Raw genomic sequence first — 17,324 nt, 5'->3', positions numbered from 1 at the left:
GTGACCATCGGCAAGTCCCAGAGACCAACATTTTCATAAGTGGCCTTTTATTTTAGACATCCAACTTACTCATTGAGCTTGATTCTCAGCTCTCATGGACTTTAGCTGGAGTTACCAGAGTCCAGCACTTCAGAAAATCAGGTCCAAAGCCTCTCAAGGTGACGTGACATCTGAGAAATAACGTTTCCTTCCCTGGCCTGTTCTCCAACATCCAACTGTGCAGGTTTCAGGCTCAGATTTTAAATCACCTTCTGTGTTTCCCAAGAGAGCTCAGGATGAGTGTACAACTTGGGACTCTTCATTCTCAAGTTGAAAAGTGATCAGTTGAGACTCCAGTGACACCCCATCTCCTCTCCAGGATAAAACGGCCATCCCCAGACACCACCCCTTCTCACTTACTGTCCCACGCCCCACAGATCCCCAGTACCAACTCCTGCCTTGGCCCTGGACAACGCCAACACCTTGTCAAGGTTAACTCCAACAAGCATCTTAGAATGTTTAGCTGGTTAACATGACAATCAAGGATGCATGTACCAAAAGCAATTTTGAGTTTGAACTGTGAAGTGGTACAACTTGTATGGAGCTGGAATCTCTCAAAGTTCATAGTTTAAGAGCTGAGCGGCTGAATCTAAGGTTGGAAAAGATGGTTGTCCTGACCCAGGAAATGATGAGACAAGGTTGCATGACTTTGTTCTCTACTAGATTACAGAGACAGCAGACTACAGGCTTGTGAACTGAGATACTATGGTAAGAATCTCTCAACACTGAATTTTAGTTATGGAAATAATGCTTTTCTACCAATAAGAAAAGACTTCTTTTTCCTGTATCACTTTTTTTAATGTTACTTGAAAAACAACACCAAACTTCCTACTCTTTCATGACTAAATATCCCAACATTTTGTTTTTGTTTTCAACAAATTTATTCTTTATTCCTTTATCTTGTGGTTGATGTATTAATTTCAGAAACAGTAATTGTCTATAATTGGGACAGAGAAGAAAATGCACGTCTAAAATGTAGCCACCTCTGAAACACGGCACTAGAACATGTTAGTGGAAACGCTAGGAGATAAGCCCTAGTGCCTTTTCTCTCCGGGTGCGCTAATAGTCTCTGGAACATTTGATAGTACAATTCCACTTAATCTGGCTACATCTACACTGGAAATCTTAAGGGAATCTCCTGCAGTTGCTATTACTAGTGCAGCTTCATCAGTGCTAGCAACCATGGGAGCACTAGTGTAGACTAGACATCAGTTGTTTTAATCATTGGTTTTTACAGGATTAGATGACAAGGGTAAAAATGCAAGCAACTAGTTTACACTACTGCTTCCATGATTGCTAGCACCAGTAACGGTGGGAAATTTTCCTAAAATTCCCAGTATAAACAAAGCCAAAAAAAATAATGCACAGAATTCTGGTTCCACTGTCAAATAACAGGTCTGTGTGGGAGGCCATGAGACCCAGCACCGCAATCCTTGAGAGAACTAAATCCCCACAGATCCTAGACAGCTAGACCACTCCTCACATCTTATTTACACACAGCAATAGTCTTCAAGACTTGAAACTGAAGGACAAGTTACTCAAACCATACTGCAGTAATCTGACCCCTCCAAAGCCAGAGGGGTTACAATTCAAGAGTGGTAGCTACGGAAGGTTGTATCCTGTGACTGCTTTAGCAGCTTGGTACAAAGATGGGAGTTTGAAGGCTGAAGTTCTTCTCAGGCCGGGAACAGGATGAGAAAAGAGCTGAAAGAAACAGTTTTCAGCTAATCACTTTGGTATTAGTATTAATTATTATTATTATTGAGGAGGAGGAAGGATTGCTAGGGAGAGTTTTGGCTTTGACAGCACCACTCCGGCTAGGCACGTCACACTGACAGACACTCTCAGACAGAGGATTTAAAAGGAATAAAAGGCTCCCTGGATAAGCCTCATTCCTCCACTCTGTCAGCTGTCAACGAACAGCCTCACTGACAGTTCAGTGACTTAATACCACGTTAGCACTGAACTTCAATCAAGGAGGAGGGGGTTAGTGGTGAGTTTAGGATGCAGTTTAGAACCTCACATGCTGAGAACTCTTCTCCCACCCCCTCACAGCCCTAGGCAGCAGTATCGTCTGAGGAGTAGCTTTTATACACTCCTGCACCTCAGCTAGGCGGTGAGAGAAAGGACAGGAAATTTCCGCCAGCCTAAGCAATGCTTCAGACCAGAGACAAAGTGACCTTCTGCAGCCAGGTTTTGAAGCCCAGAAATGTAACGGGAAGTTGGGAATGGCCAGATGATGGTTTGAAAGGAAGAAGGGCACCAGCACAGGATAGCAATGGCATCCATCTCAAAGCATATTAGGAACATTTTTAAAATGTTAATGGCTATTTACTGTTTTGGAGATGCCAAAAAGTAGGTCTATTCTCCCTACAATGCAAATGGGAAATAAAGTGTAACCCAAAGGGGTCTCAGTGGGACCGTCAGCCTTGTGACTTGGTCATTCGCTTCTGAGTACCTGGGATCAGACCCTAATTTAGGCTTGTTGGCATCCATTCTAATCCTCAGACCGGCACCACCGTTTGGCATTACTGCCAGTGTCTGATCAGGAATGGCTCTCAACTGGAACAGTAGGAAGCTTCAAGCCACAACTGAGTGCACTGGCAGAACTGGGGGGAGTGAGGTAACTTGCACTCCAGCCTGGGCACTAACTGGTACTAGGCTCATTTAACTCAAAGATAATCAGTACTTTCTGGATTTTAGCATAGAGAGTGGGTAGAAATGTCCCCACCTCCCCCTCCGGGTTTGAAATGCTGTCAAAAGTAATTTAGATCCTAAATGCAAAAGTCAAATAAAGAAATTGTTTTAATCATTCGTTGAGAGAGACTGACATGTCTTGGCAAACTGAAAAATACAGCTCTTTAGAAATTCTGCTTAGGTTTGGTTTTCTGGATCACTCCAGCGTGACTGTTCACTTCTCAGGATATTTGCATAAAAACAGGATCTTTGTAGCTTAAGCGTTCAGCCAGGGTAATGCAGAGCAAAAGCTGGTTAACTCACCATCTCTGGTGTAGGCAAGACACAATGGAATATCAATCTAGTAACACATTCACCTCTGAGTGTGGGGAGAATACTATGCTGCTCTTGCTGCTGAGGTGGGCTAGATGAGCCTACTGTGTCCTTTTCCAACTCCAGTTTCTATAATTCGACAATCATAATCCTGTCCACAAGAGTTAACTGATATCACATATAATGAGGGGTCCTTGTGGCACCTTAGAGACTAACAAATTTATTTGGGCAGAAGCTTTCGTGGGCTAGAACCGACTTCATCAGATGCATGAAGTGAAAAATACAGGAGCAGGTATAAATACATGAAAGGATGGGGGTTGCTTTACCAAGTGTGAGGTCAGTCTAACAAGATAAATCAACTAACAGTAGGATACCAAGGGAGGAAAAATAACTTTTGAAGTGACAGGAGAGTGGCCCATTACAGACAATTGACAAGAAGGTGTGAGTAACAGTAGGGAGAAATTAGTATTGGGGAAATTAAGTTTAGGTTTTGTAATCAAGCCTTCTTAAAACTGCAATACCCACCTGGTGAAGTGAAGAAACAGATTGACAGAGCCAGAAAGGTACCCAGAACTCACCTACTACAAGACAGGCCCAACAAAGAAAGTAACAGAACACCACTAGTCGTCACCTACAGCCCCCAAATAAAACCTCTCCAGCACATCATCAAGGATCTACACCCTATCCTGAAGGACGATCCCTCACTCTCACAGACCTTGGGAGACAGGCCAGACCTCACCTACAGACAGCCCCCCACCTGAAGCAAACTACACACCACACAACAAAAACACCAACCCAGAAACCAAACCCTGCAACAAACCCCGGTGCCAACTCTGTCCACATATCTATTCAAGGGACACCATCATAGGACCTAATCACATCAGCCGCACCATCCAGGGCTCGTTCACCTGCACATCTACCAATGTGATATATGCCATCATGTGCCAGCAAAGCCCCTCTGCCATGTACATTGGCCAAACCGGACAGTGTCTACACAAAAGAATAAATGGACACAAATCTGACATTAGGAATCATAACATTCAAAAACCAGTAGGAGAACACTTCAATCTCTCTGGTCATTCAATAACAGACCTAAAAGTGGCAATTCTTCAACAAAAAAACTTCAAAAACAGACTCCAACGTGAAGCTGCAGAACTGGAATTAATTTGCAAACTGGATACCATCAGATTAGGCCTGAATAAAGACTGGGAGTGGTTGGGTCATTACAAAACCTAAACCTATTTTCCCCAATACTAATTTTTCCCTACTGTTACTCACACCTTCTTGTCAACTGTCTGTAATGGGCCACTCTCTTACCACTTCAAAAGTTATTTTTCCTCCCTTGGTATCCCGCTGTTAGTTGATTTATCTCGTTAGACTGACCTCACACTTGGTAAAGCAACCCCCATCCTTTCATGTATTTATACCTGCTCCTGTATTTTTCACTTCATGCATCTGATGAAGTGGGTTCTAGCCCATGAAAGCTTATGTCCAAATAAATTTGTTTGTCTCTAAGGTGCCACAAGGACTCCTCATTGTTTTTGCTGATACAGACTAACACGGCTACCACTCTGAAACCTGATATCACAGATGTAATTCAAGGATTTTTAACATACCTTCTGAACTGGAAGACATGACATACTCTTAAGTGACACATGGTATGACCTTTGACTTGTAAAACAAGTCCCTTGATGTCATATGGCAGGGGTGGCCAACCTGAGCCTGAGAAGGAGCCAGAATTTACCAATGTACATTGCCAAAGAGCCACAGTAATACGTCAGCAGTCCCCCATAATTTCCCCCCACCCCTGACCACCTCCCACCCACCAGCAGCCCCGCTGATCAGCGCCTTCCTCTCGCTCTGCTACCTCCCGATCAGCTGTTTCGTGGCATGCAGGAGGCTCAGCGGGGTTGGGGGGAGAGGAGTGAGAGCACGGCAAACTCAGGGAAGGAGTAGAATGGGGGCAGGGCCTGTGGCAGAGCCAGGGGTTGAGCAGTGAGCACCCTCTGGCACACTGGAAAGTTGGCGCCTGTAGCTCCAGCCCCGGAGTCGGTGCCTATACAAGGAGCAGCATACTAACTTCTGAGGAGCCGCATGTGGCTCCGGAGCCACAGGTCGGCCACCCGTCATATGGTATTAAGGGTCTCTATAATAAAGTAATATAGGGGAGGCCACTAAAAAGTAAACATAAAGGTCAGTAACCACAAGTGTCTAATCCAGTCGTAAATTTAGTGAGTGGAGCCACGAGAAGTTACTGTACGAAGATTGCCTGGCTTGGTAGTCCTGTGTACAGCCAAAGAGACAATTCTTTGTATATTTGTAAGTTTAAATTAGAAAAATTCACTCATTTCTAAAATCTTAAAACTTATTTACAGTGAATAGAAAATTCTGCTAGTCCAGGTAAACTTACATTAATGGTCACCTGCAAACACATACCATCCGTCTGAATATTGAGGCATTCAGTGAGTGCAGTATAAAAACCTTTACAGAACAGATTACTATGTCACACTTATGGAACAACCGGTCATAAAAGAATAAATATAACCGTTCCTACAGGGACTGTTATCAGGCTACCAAAGGTGTGGAAGCTCCAAAGTTCACCAGTTCATGTAGGTTGTAGTACAAGGCCTTTAGGCTCCTGCCAAATCTCCAGCATGCCTCTTTCCTAAAATACATGGCAACAGAGGCCAGAAGAGTGGGTGTGAATGGATCTGTATGGCAAGGGACATGGATAAAAAGACCCTGAAACAGGAACATTTTTCCATATCTGTGGTCAGTAGGATAGTGGGGTGCCCAGAACAGACCCTGTAATGTCTTTGCCCTGCATACTCTATAGTGGAATTGAACACAGGAAAAGAATGGCTCATTATCTGTTGAGCCTCAGGATGGAGCCACTCACCTAATGCTGTCACCACCACGCTGACTGGTGAAGATGTCTTCTCCACCACTTTGTGCCAGCTCCCATTGTGCTGTGGTACCCAGACAGCTGCTTGGCAGAAATAGTAGCCAGAATCTTCCACACCCACATCACGCATCAGCAGGTGATAGGAATTTCTATCCACGTGACTCAGGCTGATGAGGGGAGAGTCGCTGATCACAAAATCACGATCCACACTCAACAAAACCTGGGCATCCGACAAGGTATCATCACGTGACTCACTGAAGTACCACGTCACCTGAGCTTGGAAGATGCCACTTCTGTCTGTTGTGATGTTGCAGGTTAGGTCCAGGGAGTCCCTTTCAGTCACAGACATGTTGCTTGTGGCAATAAGCACATCCAGAACTTGAATATTAAAAAACAAGAAAAGACAAGTGTTATTTTCAAGAGTTTGTCTCAAACTATGTAGTGCCTAATGCTCTGGTACTGCCAGTTCTCAAGTAACTTCAGCTCTCTGCTTTCAGTGCTTAGTGACTTGACTACAGGTTTGTACCTATCTAAAAAAGTTGCAAACTATCAGTGTGTATAGGAGTTAGGACATGGGAGGGAGAAATCAAGACTTGAGTTTTTATTCCCAGCTTTGCCACATACTTCCTGTGTGTGTTTAGGCAAGGAACAACCTCTGCACTTGCTTCCCCATGAGAAAAATGGGAATAATATTTCCTTATCTTACAGTGGTGCTGAGACCCCTGGGGCCTAATTCACAGAAGGCAGAACTCCTATTGAAGTGCACCCATTTATATCAGAGCTGAATTTAGCCTCCGTCTAAACAATTCTTAGCTCCTATGACCAATAAATAAATAAATAAATAAATAAATAAAAAATAAAAAGAGGGGGGAAAAAGAAGCAGCAGCAGCTACAGAAAGTTAAGTGTGACTTAATGTAAGCAGCCATGGCCAAATCTTGAACTCCTGACTCACCTTAAGGGGCTTGCTGAGACCAGAAATGAAAGTGCACAGAGGACAATGGTAGTTCCATAGACTGCTGCTTCTTCACATACTACAGTGTCCAACATACACTATAGATTTTACAGCAATGCAAATAGCTACTCAGTGTTGTTGTCGCCATGTCAGTCCCAGGATATTAGAGAGAGGAGGTGGGTGAGCTAATATAATTTATTGGACCAACTTCTGCTGGTGAGGGAGACAAGCTTTCAAGCTACACTGAGCTCTTCTTCAGCCCTGGGAAACTTACCCAGAGCATTTAACAGGTTCCTCTCATGGCCAGTGGTTGTACTCAATCACAGAACTCATGGTCACAGCCAGCATTCAGAGAGGACCTTTGTGATCAGTAGGCTGCAAAGCTGATGAAAGCATCAATTTAGTTTAGTTTAAATTAGGGCTGTTGATAATCACGTGAGTTAACTGAGAGTAAACAAAAAAAATTTAATCGCGATTAATCGCCATTTTAATCGCACTGTTAAACAATAGAATACCAATTGAAATGTATTAAATATTCTGGATGTTTTTCTACATTTTCAAATGTATTGATTTCAATTACAACACAGAATACAAAGTGTACAGTAGTCACTTTATTATTTTTATTATAAATATTTGCACAGTAAAAATGATAAACAAAAGAAATAGTATTTTTCAATTCATCTCATACAAGTACCATAGTGCACTCTCTTTATCGTGAAAGTGCAACTTACAAATGTAGATTTTTTTGTTGTTACACAACTGCACTCAAAAACAAAACAATGTAAAACTTTAGAGCCTACAAGTCCACTCAGTCCCACTTCTTGTTCAGCCAAACGCTCAGACAAACAAGTTTGTTTACATTTGCAGGAGATAATGCTGCCCGCTTCTTATTTACAGTGTCACCAGAAAGTGAGAACAGATGTTCATATGGCACTTTTGTAGCCAGCATTGCAAGGTATTTACATGCCAGATATGCTAAACATTTGTATGCCCCTTCATGCTTTGGCCACCATTCCAGAGGACATGCTTCCATGCTGATGATGCTCGTTAAAAAAGTACTGTGTTACTTAAATTTCTAACTGAACTCCTTGGGGGAGAATTGTAGGTCTCCTACTCTGTGTTTTACCCGCATTCCGCCATGTATTTCATGTTATAACAGGCTCGGATGATGACCCAGCATGTTGTTCGTTTTAAGAACATTTTCATTGCAGATTTGACAAGACGGAAAGAAGGTACCAATGTGAGATTTCTAAAGATAGCTACAGCACTCAACCCAAGGTTTAAGAATCTGAAGCGCTTTCCAAAAGCTGAGAGGAACGAGGTGTGGAACATGCTTTCAGAAGTCTTAAAAGAGCAACACACCAATGCGGAAACTACAGAACTCGAACCACCAAAAAAGAAAATCAACTTCCTGCTGTGGCACCTGACTCAGATAATGAAAATGAACATGCATTGGTCTGCACTGCTTTGGATCGTTATCGAGCAGAACCCATCATTAGCATGGAAGCAGGTCCTATGGAATGGTGGTTGAAGCATGAAGGGACATAAGAATCTTTACCGCATCTGGCGCATAAATATCTTGCGACACCAGCTACAACAATGCCATGTAAATGCTTGTTCTCACTTTCAGGTGATATTGAAAACAAGAAGTGGGCAGCATTATCTCCTGCAAATGTAAACAAACTTGTTTGTCTGAACGATTAGCTGAACAAGAAGTAGGACTGTGTGGACTTGTAGGCTCTAAAGTTTTATATTGTTTTATTTTTGAATGCAGTTATTGTTTTAACATAATTCTACATTTGTAAGTTCAACTTTCACGATAAAGAGATTGCACTAAAGTACTTGTATTAAGTGAACTGAAAAATACTATTTTTTATTTTTACAGTGCAAGTATTTATAATAAAAAATATAAAGTGAGCATTGTACACTTTGTATTCGGTGTTGTAATTGAAATTAATATATTTGAAAATGTGGAAAACATCCAAAAATATTTATATAAATAGTATTCTATTATTGTTTAACAGCGCGATTAATCCCATGATTAATTGCTATTAATTTTAATTGCATAATCACAATTAAATTTTTTTAATCGCTTGACAGCCCTAGTTTAAATAATGAAAAGTGTGTATTAGGAGGGACTTCCACACTTTTCATCTCCTATGCTTTGTTAACAAGTGCTATTATTTACCTCCTGCTGCAAGACTTGTCAGGTGTCTGTTACCTTGTTCCCTCTCCTTCATTTGTCTATTTATTTATCCACATGTCCAAGGACTGTTTGAGCTATTGTTTGTACACTGTCTGGTTGATCTGGCTCTAATCCCTGATTGGCGTCTTAAGGGACCTGAGGATCCCAAGGACCCCAGTCAAGGATTAGAGCCCAATTCTACTAGACCCTGTACAAGCAGAGTTGCTACATGTTCCTTAACTGTGGCCATATATCCATCTCAGAAGGTGGCTGGGCATTTCTATGGCGGGTGAAGTGATTTCTATCTATATGCTCATTCCTGTACATAATGTCTATCAGTTTGTAAAGCACTTAGGGATTCTTGGAAATGGTACTATATAAATGCAAGAACCTGTGGTTTTTTTTTCCAATCATCAAAGCCCTTGTCTTTAAAACCAAGAATTACTCCTCTCACAGTTTACCGCTGCATCTGACAGCACAGAAAAGTCAGAAGGCTCAATCTGACACCACAGTATACCAGACTTGCAGAGTTGCAGTCACCTACGTGCCCCAAGTACCTCCTCACAACTGACTGAGGTGTCATTAGTTTTTCCTGTTATGATCATCGGGATATGAGTAGAGAGGGCTAGTAAAAGCGTCACAGTAATTCTGCAGGGTTGTAATAGACTAATATTACAACTCCTCTGTAAGATGAAGGGATCTTCCAAGAAACGTAAGTATCTTCACACAAGCAATGGGAACTCAAACACTGGATTTATAAACCAAGAGATACTTTTGTAAGAGTCTCACCCCTCCCCTCATTCCTGAGCTTCCTTTGATCTATTATCACTGAAGTGCCTGAATGCCCCATTGAGGATTACAGTCCCATCATGCTAGGTGGTGCACTTAACCATAGAAAGAAGAGGAAGTCCCTGTGCCCAAGATCTTAGAATCAAATTTAAAACAAGGCAAGCAAATGTGACAAACAATAGAAGGGAAGGTGGTAATAGGACAAGGTTAGCAGTAACGAGTTCATGAAGTTACATAGCTAGTCATGCGCACAAATTAACAGTACCAGATCAGATTTGCAGGTTCAAACCTCCTTATTTACAGAAGAGACTGTAGTGTCCAGGACGGCCAAAATAGCCTGGAATACGTTGCGTCCACCTTTGTCTTTAATATGGAGGTACAGTCTACAGAGACTACAGGACCCAGCATATAATGCTCTCCAAAGCCAAGCCCTCAGGCCACGTTGAATGATGATGGTATATACAGCATGTACAGGGGACACTGGGCCACCCGCCACTTTGTATACAAGGAGGAGGATGTGATCTACTCAACTTTATGCGATTTAGGATTGGCCTCATGCTCCTGACAAATTGTTAGTGCTGCCATTGACCAGGCTGAATTTAAAAGCCTGTAACAAAATAAAAATCATCATCAAAAATGCATTCCCTGCTGTTGCTGATCGCTAGTGCCTCCCCTTCATTCAACTACTGATTAAACCCCACCTACATAAGCCAACTTCTCAAAAATTTATGAACTTGACAAGACAATGCCAGAATTAGAGCCCTTACTCAGCATTGTACCCCAGGACTCTGGAGAGAGCATTTGAGAGCTTTCCTGTCTAGCAGACATACCCCAAGAGAAGAGGGAGCAGATTGATCCAGCAGAGCTCACAGCTAAGCGCCACTAACCAGAATTAGCTATCTAACCCTAAGTTCTGGGTTTTCTCTATGACAAAGGATTTCACATGGCAGATTCCTCTACTGCCTGAACACACTGTCACAGTTCAGGAGAACTGCACCTATATTTCCCCTCAGCAATCCAGCAAGGGCACCCCCTCTCAGGCTTCCAGCTCCCCAGCTGTTGCCTTTCTTGGGTGGAGACAAACACCTCACTTCCTTCTGACCAGGGAATTTCCAGGCTGCCAAGCTCCCTGCCTACACTGTGTTATTTCCAACACAAGCAGACTGCCCAACCTCACCTATTTGCTTTCTTTTCAGAGACTGATAACAGAGGTATAAATGACCACACCTATTTTATTCTTAAAATAAAAACCACTACAGAGAAAACACTAAAGAATCTACACACATTGTGGTAAGCTCACCAGATAATCGCCCAACCCTAACGCAGCCTCTAGCAGCATAATACTTCCAAACCCCATCCAGATTTTATGGTTACAAATTCATCACAGCTTCAGCTCACAATCAGCACCCTCATAACATCTTTTATACAGTTCAGGGGTCTTAGAGCTGGAGTTTCCAGGAGCAGGTAGTTAGTGGACAATTGGTTTTCCTCCCCTGGTTGTAGCTTCAAAAGGGAGGATTCAAAGTGGATAATTTGCATTCTCCTCACACCGCCACCCCCACACCCCGTATATTCTAGGAAATCTACTTTACACACATTGTCCAAAAAAGTCTTTTGAAGTTCCTAACATTTACATTAGTCAAGTCCCTAGAAAAGTTACATACAATTCTACAGAAACACAAACAACTGCATTTTGGACCCCAAAGGTACCAAACCCAACTAAATAAATGTAACTTAATTCAATAGTTTGTCTTAATTACATAAAGTTTATTCAGGACATTGTCAGTCTGTCACACACACTTCCTAAACTATCACTCTCGTATTTCTGAGGGGACATCATGCCTATTCTTCCACCAACTACTACATGATAAGATGCATCACTGTTACAACTCCCCCAACCCCACACTTTGGCAGGGCTAGCACAATTACGTGGTCGGTGTATCTGTTCATGAAGTTTGTGGGCAAGAGATATTTGGATACCCACAACCCAGCACCAGGAGTCTTTTTGTTTCCTAAACACATGTAATTTACAGTGTCTTACTCTGGTGTGCCACAGTGCTCAGAAATACTCCTTGCTAAACAGTTGCCAACATTACAGAGCAAGCAGTCCAATGGGCTGGGAGCGGCAAAATGAACACAAGCAGAGCTAAACAGTCATACTTTGAAATGATATCGGTCTTTACCCTGAAAAGCTATATACAGCAAACCTTACACACTTGCCACTGAAGCACAGACACCTCTGGGGAGAAGTGAGGCTGCTGTTTAACACCATAGGACAGAAAATAGAGTAAAAGGCGAGAGGAATTTGGGGAGAGAAAAGTACAAGTACCCAAGTAGAAATGTCACCAAGACACAGTAACAACCCCGCTCTTGGGAGGTCCGACAGGAAATTAAATGACCATACGGGTATGTCTCCAATGGAATAAAAGACCCGCGGCACAGCCACGACTGGCTTGAGTCAGGCTCACAGGGCTCAGCATGCCGGGTTAAAAATTGCTGAGTAAACGTTTGAGCCCGAGGTCTGGGACCCCAAGTGCGGGAGGGTCCCAGAGCCCAGGTTCCAGCCTAAGCCCAAATGTCCACACAGCAATTTTACAGCCCAGTGAGCCCAAGTCACCTGACCTAGACCAGATGCGAGTGTTTAATTGCTGTGTAGACATACCGTAAGTGATTGGAATCTAGAATATCAGGGCTGGAAGGGACCTCAGGAGATCATCTAGTTCAACCCCCTGCTCAAAGCAGGACCAATCCCCCAGACAGCTTTTTACCCCAGTTCCCTAAATGGCCCCCTCAAGGACTGAACTCACAACCCTGGATTTAGCAGGCCAATGCGCAAACCACTGAGCTCTCCTTGCCCCCTCCCTCATTTAGAAGACAGAGCCCTCAACAGCACATCTCCCCCAGCACTATGCTGAGGCCCTATCTCAGCACTGACTCAAAAAGAAAAGAGCCTCCAGTATCACCTCCTGCAGCAATCTAGGTTCTCCCAGAAGTACTGACCCAGGCTTTCCCGCCTTCATTTCTGCTCTCACAAGTTGCCACGGCTTAGGTGTGGCATGGCTACAAGTCATAAGGAGACCTGTGCACCTGAAACTCACCAGTCTGTTGGATTACCACGCTTGCTACTTCCACATTCTTCTCCTGAATCTTCTGCCAGGAACTATCTGCATCTTTCACCCACTCGCTCACAAGACACCTGTAGAGGCCCTCATCCATTGGCAGCGCCTGGGATACAGAGAGTCGGTAAATGTCATTTGCCACTGTGTCCAAGCGCACATCTCCACTAAGGTAGCGCTCTTCATACTCCGTGCTGGGCTGGAACTTGCCCTCGTGTGTCAGAGAGAGGATTTCCTGCCAGGCTGGGCCATTCTTGAGCTCCCAAGTAACTTGCAGGTGAGTGTGTTCTGAGGAGGTGGTGGAAGCTGAGCAGCGTAATTCAAATGAGTCTCCCTCAGACAGTTGGCGAGGTTTCGAGGACCGAGCTTTAGATCCACTCACAGTTAAGCCATCGGCAATCACTATTCAAAGAAGAAAACATTATAAAACACACAGAGTAATATATGAGAGTTTACAGAAATGGTAAAGAGAGGGGATGGGAAATGCTGTTGGCTGACTGACCCAACTGTGCAATTATACTGAATTCCCACAGCAGCTCTTGGACAAATCACTCTCATCTCCCCCACAACCTTCCTGTCCCCTCAAAAAACAAAGTTACATTAAACCCCAGGTATTTTATCAGAGCAAGCCACCCACTTCAGGAATCAAGTCTTTAATTTTATCATCACCTCTTTCCCTCTAGTTCTGCTCTCTAGGGCAAGACCATGGCAATACCATTCCAACCTATTATACATCCCCAGGGACAGGCCTAGCTGTTTTTGTGGTATTCGGAGAAGAAACACCAAGGGGGAAAAAAAACTCCTTTTCTATCATCAAAGGAGATAAGCCAGGATGCTGCTGCTGAAGGAACACAGCATGTTGTCTAGAAAAAAAGTAAACTATTCCTACCTCACTGGGAAACTCCTAGATGACATTACCTCAGCTACAAAACATCCTCCTTCTCCCCCTCCTAAGTTATCCTCCCTGCCACAACAACCACCAATGTTTTACCAAGGGTTGTGGTGGATTCTCCACCACTGACAATTTTAAAATGGCTAACGAGGGTCAGGCTAGAGACTCTTGCCTACATGCTCGGGGTTTTACTGATCGCCATATTTGGGGTCGGGAAGGAATTTTCCTCCGGGGTAGATTGGCAGAGGCCCTGGAGGTTTTTCGCCTTCCTCCGCAGCATGGGGCAGGGGTCACTAGCTGGAGGATTCTCTACCAATTGAAGTCTCTAAGCCACAGGATTTGGGGACTTCAACAGCAGAGTCAAGGGAAAGGGTAGGGATGGCTTTGTGGCCTGCATCATGCAGGGGGTCAGACCAGATGATCATAATGGTCCCTTCTGACCTTAAAGTCTATGAGTCTATAAAATCAGGATTGGATGTTGTTCTAAAAGCTCTGTTCTAGGAATTAGGAGAAGTTCTAGGTTTTATACAGGAAGTTTTATCAATCTATGAATCTGGAAAGACTGTAAATTTGCAGCATCCTGGACTCTAAGAACAAACCATTTTTAGTTTGTTGTTGGTTTTTGGCAGTTGGTAATATGAAAAAGTTTGGTGGCATTTACAATAATGTAACTCCTTCGCCTCTTTATCTCACTTCCCTCTGCTGTTACCACCCTTTGAAGAGCATATTTTTGAAGGGTGGCTTTAGGAAAGGACCTGGAGGGAGGGGGAACCACATACACATAACCAGTAACAGGAATTTAGACAAAACGGGGCTATGCCTATTCTCAGGACTGTATAGATGCACAACATGATGAGAACACCCAGCGGTACGAATTTGTCTGGTACTAATTACAAACACCCCTCACCCTGTGGAAATACCTTTCACTTGGACTGTAGCGTCGTAATTTCCCTGAACAGTGGCATCTGTGCTGGGAGTGATGCACTTGTATTCTCCTTGGTCGAATGGCTGGATACTTCTGATCAGAAGTTCCACAGCATTATTGCTGCTCCGCCTCAGCACGATTTCCCCGCTGCCAACCCTCTTCTGGTATTGCTGGGAGGTGAATAACGAGTCCCAGGTACTCACTATCCGCACAAAGCCAGTTCCCCGGGAAAATTCCCAGTCAAAGTTCTGCTCACTGGGTCCATCGTAGTCAGTAACATTGCAAGGGATCACCGTCTCTGTACCTTCGACTCGAATGAGTGGGCTTTTGGGCACCCTCACAATTCGCCCTTTGCAGAAAGCTAGGTGGGAGAAGAGAAAACAGACAATTAGCACAGGAATTATCATGTTGGGTCAGATGTGATGTCCGGCTAGTCCAGCATTTGGCTTCTGACTGTGCCAACTATCAGATGCTTCAAGGGAGGTGTGAGAAGCCCAAATATGGATAATTATGGAATAACCTGACAAGTTTTTCCTTCTAACCCTGGTCAGTTACAGGCCGTTCTACACATTAGGTGCTTTATCCTCTATATGCATTTCATGTCTAATGTAACTATGGATCCTGAATAGCCACATAAATGTCTAATCCTTTGAATCCTGTTAAGCTATCACAAAATATTACTGACAACAAAGTTTCACATTTTAACTATCTGTTGTGTAAAAAAGAATTTTCTCTTTTCAGTTTAAGTTTGTGGCCTTTCAATTTTCATTTGAATGTCCCCTTAACTTTATCAGAAAGGGTAAACAGGAGTGCCCTGTTTACCTTTTCTACCCAATTGAGTGTACCGTTATCATAGTCTCTTATTCACTCCTCTTTCTAACAAAAGTTCTATATGAGGACAATGTGAAAAGATTGGAAGTCTTCCCATGTCTCTAATCATTTGTCACCCACCATTTCAATGCCTGATAAAATATTTGAGATGGGTGGGCCATAAGACAACACAGTATTCCAGGTGGGGATGCATCACTGATTATATAAACATTTTGTAATACTTTGAGCATTATTCTCTATCCCAGGGGTAGGCAACCTGCGGCACGTATGCTAAAGGCGGCACGCGAGCTGATTTTCAGTGGCACTCACACTGCTCGGGTCCTAATCTGTGGGGCTCTGCATTTTAATTTAATTTTAAATGAAGCTTCTTAAACGTTTTAAAAACCTTATTTACTTTATATACAACAATAGTTTAGTTATTTATTATAGACTTATAGAGACCTTTTAAAAATGTTACAATGTATTACTGGCACGCAAAACCTTAAATTAGAGTGAATAAATGAAGACTCGGCCCACCACTTCTGAAAGGTTGCCAACCCCTGCTCTAACCCATTCTGTATTCATTCTATCATTGTTTGCTTAGTGACACACTGTCAATTGAAGGAGTTTCCACCTTCCTCTAGAGTGCCAACTGAGAATCACTCATTAAGATCAGATGAGGGTATCCCACAAAAATCAATTTCCTTCAGACTTAGATCTTCACCATTCTCCTCTTCCATGTTGCTAGAGTAGACACACCAGTGGCTTTACATAGTACAACTAAGAACTGAACCAAGAATTAGACCCTTCTACTTTGCCACCCAATTTCATTGCCATAATGCTTCTGCCTCCAGAGAATTTCACCTAAGACACAGCCCTTTGTATGTAGAAGGTGGGGTGACTACACAAGAGAAGCAACTAATTGGCCCAGCCATCCCAAAGTGCAAGTCTGCAGCTAATACAGGATTTGAAGCCTGGATATACTGGGCTCCCTTCCCCTTTAGGCTAGTTGCCATGTGACATAATGATCAAAGACCAAAACATTCATGGGCTTCCCCAAAGCCTCTAGAGCAGATGTGTCAAACAAGACCCAGAGGCAGGATCTAGGTATATGATTTATTTATGCAGTATGTTCAGAATTTGCAGAACTTAAGTTTCCATTCTTTTTAAAAGTGAATTTTAGCCCTTCTGGTTGCAAAGAACCTAAAACCTAACCCTGTTAATTGTAAGCATTCACTCTTTCATTGTTTAAGTTAGTGTTAGAATATGCAGAGAGAAGAAACGAGAAGAGAGAAAACAGGAAGGAGGATGAGAAGGAAGAAAAACCCAGGGTGGAAATAACAGTGGGCCTAAAAGATGGCAGATTTTCCAACTAAGTAATGCTGAATGCAACAATAAGGCACTAAACAAATAGTTAACAATTTCATTTCTACACAAAGAACATTCTAACCTGATCTCTCTGAAAATCTCCGTAAAGTCTTACATTTTTACTCTGCCTTGACAACCAAAATTAAAAATGGTATTTAGCCTTCTCCACAGAATAGAGTTCAGTACCTCTGCTCGAAAGGCTAGTGGCTCTAAACACTTCTGTAATCCTATGCATTCCCTCTCCTCACAGTCTACTCCCACAATAAAATTAAAGTAAAACAAACTTTTCATTTACTTAAAAGATCCCCAATTTCTCCCACTTCTGGGGCACAC

At 42.9% G+C, this 17,324-nt stretch overlaps 1 protein-coding gene across 2 annotated transcripts in view; it reads right to left on the bottom strand.

Moving 5' to 3' along the window:
- PTGFRN (prostaglandin F2 receptor inhibitor) overlaps nucleotides 1-17,324 on the bottom strand; it is a 144,520-nt gene that overhangs the window by 45,564 nt on the left and 81,632 nt on the right. For both annotated transcript variants that reach the window (XM_034791902.1, XM_034791892.1), the window contains 3 exons: nucleotides 14,809-15,174; nucleotides 12,979-13,398; nucleotides 5,948-6,331 (listed from right to left, as the gene is read on the bottom strand). In XM_034791902.1, coding sequence (XP_034647793.1) covers nucleotides 5,948-6,331; nucleotides 12,979-13,398; nucleotides 14,809-15,174 — 1,170 coding nt within the window. The remainder of the gene's footprint in view (nucleotides 1-5,947; nucleotides 6,332-12,978; nucleotides 13,399-14,808; nucleotides 15,175-17,324) is intronic.

This window comes from Trachemys scripta, chromosome 1 (assembly GCF_013100865.1).
Source record: "Trachemys scripta elegans isolate TJP31775 chromosome 1, CAS_Tse_1.0, whole genome shotgun sequence".
Classification (NCBI taxonomy): domain Eukaryota; kingdom Metazoa; phylum Chordata; order Testudines; family Emydidae; genus Trachemys; species Trachemys scripta.
The sequence above is the reverse complement of the archived record's forward strand: the minus strand, read 5'-3'. Positions and strand labels throughout refer to the sequence as shown.